We start from the raw sequence: 13,507 nt of genomic DNA on the forward strand, positions 1-13,507 counted from the left end.
TGGAAATGAATTATGTTGTTTGGAATATTCGTGAATTAATTCAAATGAATTGAGTAATGTTGTTTGGAATACATAATTTATTTACAAAAGAATTTGAGATCTACAATTAAAGCTTATAACAACTTATTGAATTAAATTCTAGGCGAATCTTCCTGATTTTGGTCTGGTTTCAAATCCTGTGCAAATCTTGCACCTTTAGTGTAATTCTTCTGTCTTCTGTAATCCGAACGATAGAATTTAACTGAACTGTCCTCAAACGAATCGAATCGTTTTTTTTTCACGTACGGGGATTCCAAACAGTAGCGTCAAAGATTATTCGCAGGGGGGGAAACTCTTCTAGTCACTCACAACGGTATGAATTATATTAGCGTATTCATTATAATATACGCTCAATTACGTAGGAAGGATGTTTGATGGGCAGCTTGTGAACGACTGAATTCTGAGTTGTCCTGCCAATTATCAGGAGTTATTGGGATGATAATGGAGCTCACAGTCGTATGAAACTTCGTTGCATATGACTGTTCTCGAGATTTCATTTAACTCGACGATAAATGGTTCGATCCGAGCAGAAGTTGATCTTTGCTATTATCAATATCTGATCCGTAAATGTTCTAAATAGTAAATGGACATGCGTTGCATGGTAAGGAAGCATCTAAAAAGGAGGAAAAGGAGGAGAATTTATCCATTTGGCATATTCCTTCTTTTTAAACATTTTCCTTTTCTTTTCTATGTATATATTTTTTCTTTTCTTATCATTTCATTTTCCAATTTTAGGAGACAATCCCCCTTGCCTTTCTCTGTCTGCTATCAATCACGGCATATGCCGTTGCCAATTGTGTAAACTAGCAATTTGGTCCCTCAAATAGTCAAATTGCATCAATCTTAGTCCCCTGGATGAAATTTGCATAGAGTTAGTCCCTAGTAGCATCGAATAGGTCCCTTATCACGTCAAATTAGTCCTGGAGTATCAATTTGGTTTTTTCGAAACATCAATTCGGTCCTTTATAACATCAATTGGATCCCTTGCTTTTTTCACTTTGGTCCCTCCATTGGGTGATGTTAGAGTTATAAGGGACCAAATTGATATCATAAGGGATTAATTTGATGCTACAATGGACCAATTTAATGTTATGGGAGACTAATTTGTTGTTATAAGGGACCAATTTAATGTTATTAGTGACTACCATGATGTAGATTTCATCCAAAAAAAAACTCGGTTGATGCAATTTGACTATTTTAGGGACTAAATTGCTAATTTACTCTTGCCAATAAAGGCCAACATCTCGTATCTGTCCTCATGCGAATAATTTAAACCTGCCCGTACCGGAACGGAAGTCCCTCCCTGCAGCTATTCTCAGAAGCGGGCCCCGCAGGCCTGAATCAGGGCGATCGTCCCGAGCTCAGATGTGTCCAAATATAAGCAGGTCCCACTCTCTCACCTCCTCCATGTTTTCCTACGTCAGATCAGATGGCCACATGGGCACCGCGCACGCCAAAAAGACCATGAATCGTGCGTGATCTAAAGCCCGGCCGAAGTTGAGTACTAAACTAATCATCATGTTTAGATTTTTCTCTAATCATAAATAAATTAAACCGTTAATCAAATGGCGATTGTGAGTAATCAAAACGAGTAAAATTAACGTAATCGGCCCTCGTTCGTGGAAAAAAATAATCTATTTTTCCATTTGTGAATCGATCCAAGCTTTACTTTGAATGTACAAAATTGATCTAAAAGTCAGAAGCGTCCGATCTCGATTGTTTGAAATAGCGAGCATCATCTCGAACTGAACGACAAATAAAGAAAAAACAATGCATTCATAAGTGATCCATTAAATAGTAAGTAGGAGGGAAGCTAGAGATTCCCAACCCATGTGCCTACTCAAAATTAAATGGCCGATGCCTTTAATTGGTATACTAGTAAATATATATATATATATAGATAGCCATTAATTCTGCTAAACGTTAATGCGAGTGATTGAGTACGTCTTACTCTTCCTTGTATAGCACGAGAGGTGGTAAGGTTGATCTTACTCAACTGTAAAAACTCTTTAAACACCCTTATTTTATAAGTGGTTAAATGTACGCACTCAGTCCCATGGTAGATTATAGGCACGGAGACAGTATTAAAGGAGAGTTATTAAAAGTAAATAAATAATAATCGTTGGGCAAATCCTCTCCTGTATTAATTGATTTTGCTACGTACGCGAATGAATGTTTCTCGCGCGCTGGGAAGCAGGAGAGCTGGAGTTGTATCGAATTTACGGTTTTATCCTCAGTTCTTCCTAACCGTCCTCTCCGCTCCACGTTCAAACTCCGTGACGTGTCTCCTTCTCTCTGAACTCTGTAGACGCGCCTTCCAACCGATGCCAAGCTCCCCAAAATTCAATCCATTCTCACCTCAATTTCTCTCTCTCTCTCTCTCTCTCTTTCCCCGCAATTCTCACACAGAATACGCAGAGAGAGACAAAGCCACCGATACGAAGACGACGACGACGTCAGAGGGTAGAGAGAGAGAGAGAGAGAGAGTAGAGAATTCGGCTTCAGGAGAAACGGATTGATGCACGCGGTTGCTTCATGCGTTTCCTATATCTCTCACCTGCTCCCTCGCTTTCTTTAACCGTCCTTTTTTATCCTCCTCCTGCGTGTCTCCTGCTTCCACCTCCAGTCTCTTCCTCACCGTCACGGAGGTCTCCTCAGCTCCGACACGCCACCCGCGCTTATTCGATTTCCTCTCCGCCGTCGACTTCGTGCTTCCTGTGAATGAAGCTCGGCGGCGGTGGTGGCGTCACGTTGTTCCTTCCTCTCTCTTCCATCTCCATGGAATTGTGGCGATCCAGGTAGCCCTCTCCTTCTCCCGGCTATCTCTCGCTGTCTGAGCTCGGTATCTTATGTTTCTTTTTTTAATTAAGTTTCTGCATTGTGGTTGATTCCGTGTTCCTGTGCTTGATTGTCGGTCCAGCAGAGAGATTTGTTGATTCCGGCTTCCGTTTGAGGATTCATGGGAAAGGAAAACGCCAACCAATGTGTTTTTCCTCTGACGAGCTTACAGATAGGGTAGGCTACGAGCTCCCTTCCTCTTCATTCTCGCAATGCTTGATGCTGTTGCTCCCGTTTTTTCTTTGATTTGCATATATGTGTACTTCCTCCAGCACGTGGTAATTGAAAGTCTGATCGATTTTCTTAATTTGCCGATGAATCGGTCGTTAAATCTAACAATGATGTTTAGATATACATGAAATAATCTTCTGCTTTGTCGTGCTGGTCTTTTCCTCACCTCTCTGATAGAGGATTCGATCCCCCCCCCCAAAAAAAAATAAAAATAAATTCCCGAGTTGCATCTTAATATTCCTTGCCCAGAAGAATTGATATGGGCCAATTCTATCTCTCTGTTCTAGCTTGCAATTTCTAATTTTATTTTATTTTTTGCCTTGCTTCCCTGTGGTGATTGCAGAGACTTGCAGTCCTATCTTTCAGAACTCAGTTTCTTCCTGGCCTTTGAGAGTAAAAAGTTCTACATATTGGTGGACAATCGGCCATGGCTGGGAAACTTTAATTTACGACCAGCACAGCTATGGCAGCTGATGGTTACAAAGGTAGGGAGTTCAGTGCGGAACTGTTATATTGAGATTAAGGTTGGGTCTTGATATGCACTTAACACATACTGCTGTTATTTGGCGTAGTCAAGGTCATCTCCTTTTGCAAACACTAAAGCACGGCGACAGAAAAAGAAGGGGAAACAAGCTCGATCCAAAGATGAAAACAGTGAGACAAAGAAGCTGGAGAAATGGTCCTCATTAATCGATGCTGCAAGTTCGTCCCATAAGAAGGTTCTATTGCCTGTAAAGAATCTGCGGAAATCTTTGCAGTTAAGCAGTGAATTGCACCGGACTCTTTATGGGTTTATCGTTTTTGAAGTCGAATGGGATAACGTTCGAGGTATAAATTATCTGAATGAGCTCCAGGTACTGTCTTTTCTTTTCATGATCCATTTTCATCTTAGCCATCGCTTCCCCAAGCAGCAGTGCTCATGTCCTCTTGCCGCTTGCAGACAGATACATGCCTAGCTCTGGAGGCTAAGCTAATGAAAAGATGGGAGTTTGATAGCATAACACAAGCTGCAGGCTGCATGTCGTCATGGTTCACGGGGACTGTTGCCGAGCGTCGCACTTTAAAGGATTATCTTAATGCTTCCGCAGGTATATAAGTTTCATATGTATTTGTCATTAGAAGGAGTTATGTCACTGATTTTGGAAGAAATTGTCACAGCTCTTCGATATGAGAAATGATGAATGCCATGTTTCCATTTCAAAGCTGCATTCATGATGTCTGCATCAGCTGAATAGCGGTATTCATATGCTATCCAATCTGAGTTAGTTGTATTTGTTTTTTGTGTGAGAAGGTCAGATATGAATGGATTGCAATTTCTTAGTAAGATTATTGAAGCTGGGTTCTCGTGTTTCCTGTGAATGATGAATTTGGTGTCGTATCCTTAGCATACTAATGATTTATTGCTCTTGTCTCTGATTCTGTTTCTATATATCTGCAGGAGATATTTTCTATGATGCTGAAGAAGAATTTCCGAGATCCCACATTGGTCGCTGTGAAGAAATTTGCAGCAGTGATCCCTATATCGGAGAGAATTCTCCCACCAGTGCTGGTAGTCGCTTTAGCGTATTTTCTGCTTTTAATGAAGATAGTGAAAGTGGGCCGCACACGCCACCTCTTAAGAGAAGGAGAGTGACCAAGTTCACTAAAAGTGATGGAGAACTTGATTTCTGTTCAGATGAAAAACGGTACGAAAGTGAGGATTCTATCGATTCATCATCTGCCCCTGATGCTGAAAATTCAGTTGACATTTTCGAGTACAGGGATATTTTGATGATTTTCCGGTTCAATGACCATGACCTCCCTTTTAAATTGAGACAAGTAATAATGTCAGATTTGAGATTGCTTACCTTATTGGAGTCAGGCCTTCCATCTTGGGTTATATTCCTCCAGTCGTATCCTGTGTTTTGCCACCTTTATCGCCCATGGATGTGCCCGCTTGCTAGAGCTCTGTACGTGATCATTTCAGTTGTGACCGTACTTATTGGATTTTATGACTTGTACAAGAATGTTCCGGTACTCAAGGCAACTGCTGCCCATTTGTGCGGTCCTCTCTTTGATTGGATAGAAACATGGGAAATGGTAACGCGGATCAAGTACCTTGGAACGATGCTCTTTCTTCATAATTGCCAGAAAGCTCTTAAGTGGTTCCTAATGATGACTAGCACCACTCGGTCCTTCTTCTTTGTTCTTGTACAACCCTTGGTGGTACCTCTTTTAGAGCTTTTCCACTCCCTTTTTCCACTATGGAGTGTTTTATCCCAAGCAGTTTATAGCTCCTTCTCCATTGTTTGGATGATAATTGGATCAATCTGCAGTCTAGTGGCCGAACTAGTAGAAGTTTTATTGCAGCCGTTGTGGTTCCTACTGTCACTTGTCTGGACTATTGGTAGGTGACAAATCTTTGGTATTGCACTATTTCACACTTATTTTTCTACTGAAGGCATGCTCACTCAACTAATTAACAACTGCGCATGTTTGGACTTCTTTTTTTTAATGGGCATTAATAAAATGTAAACTATAATGCTGTTTCATCCATGTTGCAGGAAATTCAATCTTGTATCCCATATTCTGGATGCTTTGTGAAACGTTGTACTTGCCCATCCGCATGGTCCTCACGTTAGCAAACACAATTGCTTTTATTGGGACATACACATATGGATCTATTATAGAAGTGTGGCAGTCTGTGAGTGGTGTATTAAAGATTGCGTCAGCAACTAATACTGCAGTGAACCGCACATATGAAGTTTCAAAGTGGCGTTTATTATGGAGCGATCTTTTCTCCCAGGTTCTTTCACAGTTCTGTTGCTTCCTTTCATTACATTTACATTGGCAGGGCAAAGTTGATGGTTTCCATTGTTAACCACTGATTATTTTTTATCAGGTCTTCCGTGCTCTAAGGACAATTTTGAATGGTTTTGTTGCCTTCTTCACTACATGCAACAGACATCGTCTTAGGTACGAATTTTTCTGTCGATTTGCAGGTTCATCAAACGACATGTTCGCAGTTTTCTTTCCTAGTGTTTGACAATTGATATCCTATAAGAATTTCACTCTTCCTTACATCATTTTGTTTCACGCGTGGTATTATACATATAGTTGTATAGAAGCTGGCGGTTTATGATTCATCCATCATTATGCAGTTTCTCCTGTGCCAAATGAATATTTAGTTCTAAGTATAGAGATGCCAGACGTTAATTAGCTTGGCTACCATGGGGCAAAAAAACGAAACTTGGGGGGGGAGGGAAAGCTATGATCAGGTTATAAGCCAGCTTAGTTTGTGGAGTTATACCTTTTAATACAAAAGTCCTTTACATCTATTCGTTGTTGCCCACTTTACTGATGGTGTATGTGATATAATTTGCAGCATCTACAATCATATGGAGGTAATGATACAGAAATACTTCCATCGGACTCAGAGGTTGAATTCGCTGGATCGGGGTCATCATAGATCGAATCTACAACCTAAAAGTCCAGTGAGTGTTACTCTAAAGCATACATTGAAGGCTGCATCTTTTAACATTATTGTCGCATTATATAAATTGGTTTGTCATAATACTCTTGGTTGCACAACCCACTTTGCTTTGCTTACCTCTTCGAGGTATATTTCCATTTCGTGACATTAAATTGTAGCCGTTTATTTAAGCAAAGTTATAGCATTTCAAATGAACTTGTTAAGTGGCATTAGTTGATATTTCACGCTATCCCTAATCTTCTGATGGCCGAGTATGACATTGTGACCATTGTTTGTCAACACAAAAATTGTTGAAGTTAATGTTACTGTCATCCTACGTACTTATTTTGAGGTTTTCTTCATGCAGTCAGCAGGAAGGAGGAAGAGCCATCACCACGGCCACCACGGCAAGTGAGTTTTGAGATGAGCTGCTGAGGGGAACCATCTTTCTTGCAGTGCAATTCTCGAGATCAGTTTGGCGAGAGCATCTATCTTTATCAAAGATTGAATTAACATGAAACCCACAATGAAGAGAAGCCAAGAACTAGGCTAACTGAACATAAAGACCCGGAGGACTCTAACACAAAGGCGGCATGGCAGCAAGGAATCAAGAGAAGGAGCTTTGGCATCAGATGGCCCGATGACAATGCCCTTTCCATCCTTGACCTTTTTTTTTTAATTTGTTCATTTTTTGATCTATCTTGTACATAAGATCATCGTATATAGATTGTACAGCAGTGACAGTCGAACTCGGGAGAACATTCGCAGAGAACTTTTCTTAAGTCAGCGGATGTGATTAGATTCCTCGATAACTTTTCTTAAGTCAGCTGATGTGATTTCTGGTGGGCATCTTCCTCCTCTTGAACAGTTACGAGGAGTTTTGTGTGTATCACCATGTCCAGTCATCAGCATCTCCCACTTCTTCGACCTGTATCGACCTGATGGGTGTTCCTGTCTCTTTAGCTCGACTTATGGACTGATACATGCGTACATGACATTCAGACCTGGCAAAAGTCCTAGTCTCGCAATTCAATGTCGGGCCTACAACAGATCCCTATCTAGAAGCCTACCTATGGGCAGCAATTTCGGCGTGCTCGCCTAGTCTGGCCATAGGCTATGTCCCGGCAGCCTCCCTCAGCCATGTTCATCGCAAAGTAACAATGTCTAGCCCGGCATGAAATCAATCCCAAGGCGTCCTCAGCGTAGTCTCATCTCCCGTGAGGTTCAGAAAGCTAAATGAGGTTCCCTCGAGGTTCAGAAAAGCTGAGGTTCAGAAATCAATCCCGGAGATAACATCTAATGAGGTTTTCTCGAAGAGAGCAACTTATTTGGTGGTCGTCCAACACATCTTTCTTAAACAAAGTCCTAAACACCCCATTCATAGCCAACTGAAAGTCACTTCCGCTGAAATCAAGAATCCTAAAACAGTTTCCTAAGCGTCAAAGGCTAAAGGAAATGATGATAGATAACATGATGCAGCTTCCGGCATCGGAATGCTCTGGCTCTTACTGCAAGTGCCTGATCCTCCCTACATACTATATATAACATAACTGCATATATGGCAAAGGAGCACCAGCTCCACATTAAAAGGTAAGCATGGTTCCACCGGTTTGGTGAAGCATTGCATCGATCTCATCACCATCCTCCATCTCAAGCTGAAAAAAGAAGACAAAGAGTCACAATCGAGATAAAAGAAACCCAACGACATATGCTGCAATCCCATTATACAAGTGTGTAACAGTGAATATAGGAAGGGAGAGAGAGAGAGAGAGAGAGAGAGAGAGAGAGAGAGAGACCTCTTCTGGGGTCTGCTCTGCTCGGAGCCGGCGCCCATCAAACAAGAAGGCGATTGAGTTCATCTCCACTGACTGCCTGTCGCAGTATGCATTCATAAGTTTCTTGAGTTGGGTGCTCCTCTTGATCCTGAAAAACACTTCATTCCCATCCTGAAGCAAGAGATCAGTTTTTCAGGCCTCATGTTTCAACCCCAAAGCATCTCAAGTATGTAGATTAGAGCTCCTCTTCCCTCTCAATCAATGTCAGAAATTGCAAGCTTTACATATGCAATTAATCTACAGGAATTAAAGGCTTGCAGAATTTTAATGTACCACAAATAAAAAGATTTACCAACCCAACATTATACGCATAACTCTTACGATACAAGGAATAGTCACTCCGATAACAACAAAAATTTTATGCGACAGACTGATTGCCCTTCTCTTTCACCTTCAACCTATATCTTGCAACCCAAACATTAGGGGTAAGACAACTTGAATGTCTCTTTGGAGGGTGATGCAACAAGCCTGCTCAATATTTCGGGGAATGTATCTTTCCCTAGAAAAAATAGACTACTGTCCTCATCCTTGATTTGAAGTGTCCGTCTGACAATTATTACACGGTATCCATTCATATTGTTAAATTAATACAGAAGACTGAAAGTTGGGAGCCAACAATTATAGGATCTGTGCCAAATTAATACAGTATACTATCCATATAGAGCTGGGACAGAAAGAATGAAAAATAAGAATAATATCCTTGCCGCCACATTGTTAACTTAAAACAGAATATTGAAAGTCGAGGCCAACATTTATCGATTCTGAGCTAAACTACTAAAGTCGACTATCTATAAAGAGCTCGGATGGAAAGAATGAATATATATATTAATATCCTTTCCATGTCAACCTTGTCTGACAAAGGCATACTGCTACAAATTTAATCGGTTAGAGCTCACGTAAGCAACTGAAATAATTGAAGTAGCAGCAACTGAAGAAAGAAAACACAAAGAGTTCCACGTAATTTCGTAATGTAATCTAAAATCTGAGAGCAAGAACGCAGATGATACTGGGGTTTTGGCCTTATCCGAACTGCAAGTATGTAAAACAGCACGACTTCTCCTGTTCTTAATGGAAGAAATCAATATTAGCGACACATGTATTTACTAAAAACCTTACAATTCACCCGTTATCCCATTGAAAAAGTCGAACTCTTGACCCACAGTTTTCTACCAATCCCTCGACAACGTGCATTTTCCAGAACTCGCTTGAGAAGGACTCAAAATTACAATCACAAGTAAATTTGCAAGGATAGCCAAATTAAGAAACATCTGTGCTCCTAAAGATAAAACTCGACCACAGCGCAATTCTTCGAGACCAAACATACCTATTTGATGCCGGAAACTCCCAAGTTCTCAACATATGATGAAAATCAAACCTAATAGCGTAATTCGAGCGAAAAGAAAAAAGAAAAAGCAGACCGGATACTGAAATGATCCATATCAAAACCTAGACCGAGATTTTCCCCCTGAATAGCAGAGGACTTCAACAACACAAAAAACGAATCAGAGCACGGTACAGAGTTTGCAGAACTAAGACTAGGCTCTCGTTAAAAGAGGAAAGACGACACATGCTACGAAGCTGCGGAACAGAGAGAAGATGAAACGAAACAGAAACCCTAGTGAAAGAGAGAGAGGCGAAGAGATCAGACCTGTCCCTTGACCTTGAGATTGATGTGAGCAGACTGATCGTTCGGCTTCTTCTCTTCCTCCTGCGGCTGCGACATTTTCCTTCGCTGGCTGGCACTCTCTCTCTCTCTCTCTCTCTCTCTGGGCGGTGGTGTTGAACTACCGACACAGCAGAGATAAGGGAAATTTTTAGGGATTTTGTTTGGTTTTATGAAATACTACATAAAACATGGGAAATGTTTCTAATTCAATTAAAATAATCATGCTATAATATTATATTATCGTAATTTAGTTTGTGTCGGATAGTATTACTTTTATTCCGTCAAAGTGATAATAAATGAGTTCAATATAAGTTGATTGCCCCTTCACTATCTTGCATATATCCAGATTGAAATCACATAATCTAAAATATTATTTGAGAAAAGCAAAATAACTGAAAAGTATATATTTAAATTACAAAAAAGAGGAAATAAAATTTAAGAAATTAGTTTAGGAAAGTAAGACATATTCAGAATATTTTATAATTTACAGTTAGATATATATAATTATTAGATTATAAAAAATAAAATCATAATAAATAATATTCATTTGTATTCACTATTTAATGGATAGTGTATATTCGAAATCGTATATCTTTAACTTCATAAGTATCATATCTGAATTTCTTGAATATGATATCTAGCGCAAGATGAAATTTTCTAAAACTATACAGTATCCAATAAAATAAAATATCATCCATTCAAAATATCAAACATCAATATCTCAATAAATTTATATAATCTCATTATTATGAGAAAATTATTTGTGAAACAATTAAAATATTAAAATATGGAATTTTTAGGTTGTCAATAAATAAAAAAGCAATAATCCTATACAAAATAATTATTTTGGATAAAATAATACAAAGGTAATTAATATCTAACTATTCATACTATATTTTCTCCATGACATAGTTACCGATATCGTAACAAAAAACCTAATGAAAATTTAGGTTGTTGACCGAAACTCCTAAAAGATATATGTAAGAAAATTGGATCAATCATCATATAAATTGCTCTTATGTAAGTAAAGCGCCATCTCATTGTAGGATAACATCTATAGGGTTCCTCACCACTTAGATTTGGAGCACAACTTGTGGAGCTTTGAACATAGTGGAGAAAATTAGCATGTGAAAGTTCATCGAAAAGAAAAAAGAAAAAACGACTTTCATTCGAGAACCTACCATTTTTTATTGCCAAACACAGTGGAAAAATATATGCACGTGGCAATTCATAATAGAAAAAAAAAACGACATTCATTCAAGAACTCATCGTTTATTGAATATAAATACCATCAAATTCCTTACCACTTGAATCTGGATCGAAACTTGGAAACCTTCAATCATAGAAGAGAATATCTGCATGTGACAAATTATTAAAAAAAAAGAGAGAGACAGGAAACTACCGTTTGTTACTTGTCGAAGAATTCGAGTAGTATAAAACATATATTTGTAGTCAAGTAAAGAGAGATGTATAAATTTGATACGTGGAAATATAATATTTAAGATACCGCAATAATATATACATAATCTGTATATTAGACGAAGTATATACAATGTATATATTCTACTGCATATTTTCTTCCTATGTATATTTCATTGAGTTCTATGCATATAATTTATATATTCTATTATTTGATAATTAATTAATCAAATTTAAAATAATCTACATGAGAATGTTTCATTCATTTATAAGAATATAATAATTTCCTTAATGTAAATCGATGACGTGACAACGTAAGAGAGCTCCATTTTTTATTTTTGATGATGTAACGGCGTGAGAATTCAGCCGAGGACTTTATATATATATATATATATATATAATTTTATTAAATTAAAATAGTTTGTCATTACATGAATCATTGTATGGCTTGGACGACATTTTTATTAAAGTGCTTTAATTTGAAAAACCTGCATTTTTTATTATTTATTTCTAAATTTCTTTGTAACAAAAATTGAAATAAAGTTTCTAGCCACGAGGAGCCGAGTATTAGAGTTTTTAACAAATTTAAGTGATGATGTTAATCCTTCCACATCGTCTCGCCATAATATATTCTACATAGATTGTTCCAAATAATTATCGCTAAGGTTTCATTAAATGAAATTTCGAAAAATTTTAGAAACGATTTTCTTCATTTTTCAAAATATTAATTGATGATCGATAAAGTCTAAATCCTATTAGAACTAAAAATTACTATTAGACAATAATTTTTTGTATTTTATTCATGTTCAATTTTTTCTTGAAATTAAAAAATATGTACTATTAGGTAATGCATATGTCTGATTAATTAATTAAGTTCAGAGTATATGTCAATATTTTAACTTCAGATATATTAATTTATCGTCATTTGAATATCAAATTTTTATTTCATTGTTGTTCTTTATGTAATTAAAATTTTATTATTATTGTATCTACTTTATTTCTTACGAAATTTTCATTTCTTTGTTGTTCTTTATGTAACTAAAATTTTATTATCATTGTATCTACTTTATTTCTTAAAAATATCTATATTTTCACTCTATTTCAATCCACTTATTTTTATATTTAACTCGAAATTTTAGCAACCAAAAGTTGATTTATGATATAATAAATTTTAGTTATATATGGATATTCCGCGTAGAGTTAATTGGTGCTATGACTTAATTAACAAATAAGTAAGGAATGAGAAACTTGGAATTTCTGTTTTGAGCACAAATGACTGAAAAATTAATGTTTTGATAAGAACTATTGACTGATTTGTATCGTTTTACGTCTACACATGCTTCATTAATTTTTATTATGATTGAGTTTTATGCCTTATTTAATGTCTAAGCACTCACATGGGATAACTATTCTTGCTGGGCTCTTCCTTCTACACATCTATGGTCTCCAGTTCTTTGTATTTGTCCATATTTCTTCATATGAGTTTTATGCCTTATTTAATGTACAAGCACTAATGTGCGATAACTATTCTTTGCCTTTTTTATTTGCTCATCCTCTTAGATTTTCTATAAAAGAATATGAAAATCCAGCAACCAAAGGGTCCTTTTACTATGAGCTGAAGATTTTCCAAATTTGATAATGAGCTTAAGAGTGAGTTTAGTTTCAGAGTTAAAATAACTTTAATTTTGATTTTAATTGTGGAAAAGGATAAATGAGATGATATTATAAATTTAACTTGAAAAATGTGTGTTTTTGTTGTGTAGCGAGTAGAATTAAAATCAAAATCATAATTCTAAAATCAAACTAAGAAATTAAACGCGCCCTAAAGTTTTGGAATACAGTTTTGTGGACTCCGCTTGTCTACTTATATATATATATATATATAATAGAAATATATTCTTTTTTTTATTTATTTTTCAATAATTTGATGATGCGGCATGTCGTATTCGCGTTCTTTCTGCTGTTGGCTCATGAAGTCCCAACCTCGTCAACTCCACGACTTTTGGATATATCTTCATTTTCTTGTTT

At 37.2% G+C, this 13,507-nt stretch overlaps 2 protein-coding genes across 3 annotated transcripts; one reads left to right on the plus strand and one right to left on the minus strand.

Moving 5' to 3' along the window:
* Positions 1 to 2,344: 2,344 nt before the first annotated feature.
* Positions 2,345 to 7,486, plus strand: LOC116195529. Of its 2 annotated transcripts, none has more exons than XM_031524778.1 (10): positions 2,345 to 2,837; positions 2,960 to 3,054; positions 3,452 to 3,593; positions 3,681 to 3,962; positions 4,049 to 4,196; positions 4,547 to 5,494; positions 5,652 to 5,893; positions 5,990 to 6,063; positions 6,473 to 6,581; positions 6,927 to 7,486. In XM_031524778.1, exons 2-10 carry the CDS (start codon positions 2,999 to 3,001, stop codon positions 6,972 to 6,974), a joined length of 2,049 nt encoding a protein of 682 aa, XP_031380638.1. In that variant the 5' UTR covers positions 2,345 to 2,837; positions 2,960 to 2,998; the 3' UTR covers positions 6,975 to 7,486. The 2 variants fall into 2 exon arrangements, with proteins under 2 accessions (XP_031380638.1, XP_031380637.1); XM_031524777.1 differs by having other exon boundaries at positions 2,346 to 2,837; positions 2,963 to 3,054.
* A 363-nt stretch (positions 7,487 to 7,849) lies between these two features.
* Positions 7,850 to 10,203, minus strand: LOC116195531 (small ubiquitin-related modifier 1). Its single transcript, XM_031524780.1, has 3 exons — positions 10,043 to 10,203; positions 8,356 to 8,505; positions 7,850 to 8,214 (listed from the first exon to the last, which is right to left on the minus strand). Exons 1-3 carry the CDS (start codon positions 10,115 to 10,117, stop codon positions 8,143 to 8,145), a joined length of 297 nt encoding a protein of 98 aa, XP_031380640.1. The 5' UTR covers positions 10,118 to 10,203; the 3' UTR covers positions 7,850 to 8,142.
* Positions 10,204 to 13,507: the final 3,304 nt, after the last annotated feature.

This window comes from Punica granatum, chromosome 2 (genome assembly GCF_007655135.1).
Source record: "Punica granatum isolate Tunisia-2019 chromosome 2, ASM765513v2, whole genome shotgun sequence".
Classification (NCBI taxonomy): Eukaryota; Viridiplantae; Streptophyta; class Magnoliopsida; order Myrtales; family Lythraceae; genus Punica; species Punica granatum.

Excerpts from the sequence above, each read along its gene's own strand:
- LOC116195531 (XM_031524780.1), bottom strand. The coding sequence starts at position 10,117 with ATGTCGCAGCCGCAGGAGGAAGAGAAGAAGCCGAACGATCAGTCTGCT. Across the intron at positions 8,506-10,042 it reads ATCTCAAGGTCAAGGGACAG|GATGGGAATGAAGTGTTTTT; the intron begins GTCTGATCTCTT and ends CTCTTGCTTCAG. Across the intron at positions 8,215-8,355 it reads CAGAGCAGACCCCAGAAGAG|CTTGAGATGGAGGATGGTGA; the intron begins GTCTCTCTCTCT and ends TTCTTTTTTCAG.
- LOC116195529 (XM_031524778.1), top strand. The coding sequence starts at position 2,999 with ATGGGAAAGGAAAACGCCAACCAATGTGTTTTTCCTCTGACGAGCTTA. Across the intron at positions 3,055-3,451 it reads CTGACGAGCTTACAGATAGG|AGACTTGCAGTCCTATCTTT; the intron begins GTAGGCTACGAG and ends TGGTGATTGCAG. Across the intron at positions 4,197-4,546 it reads TTATCTTAATGCTTCCGCAG|GAGATATTTTCTATGATGCT; the intron begins GTATATAAGTTT and ends ATATATCTGCAG.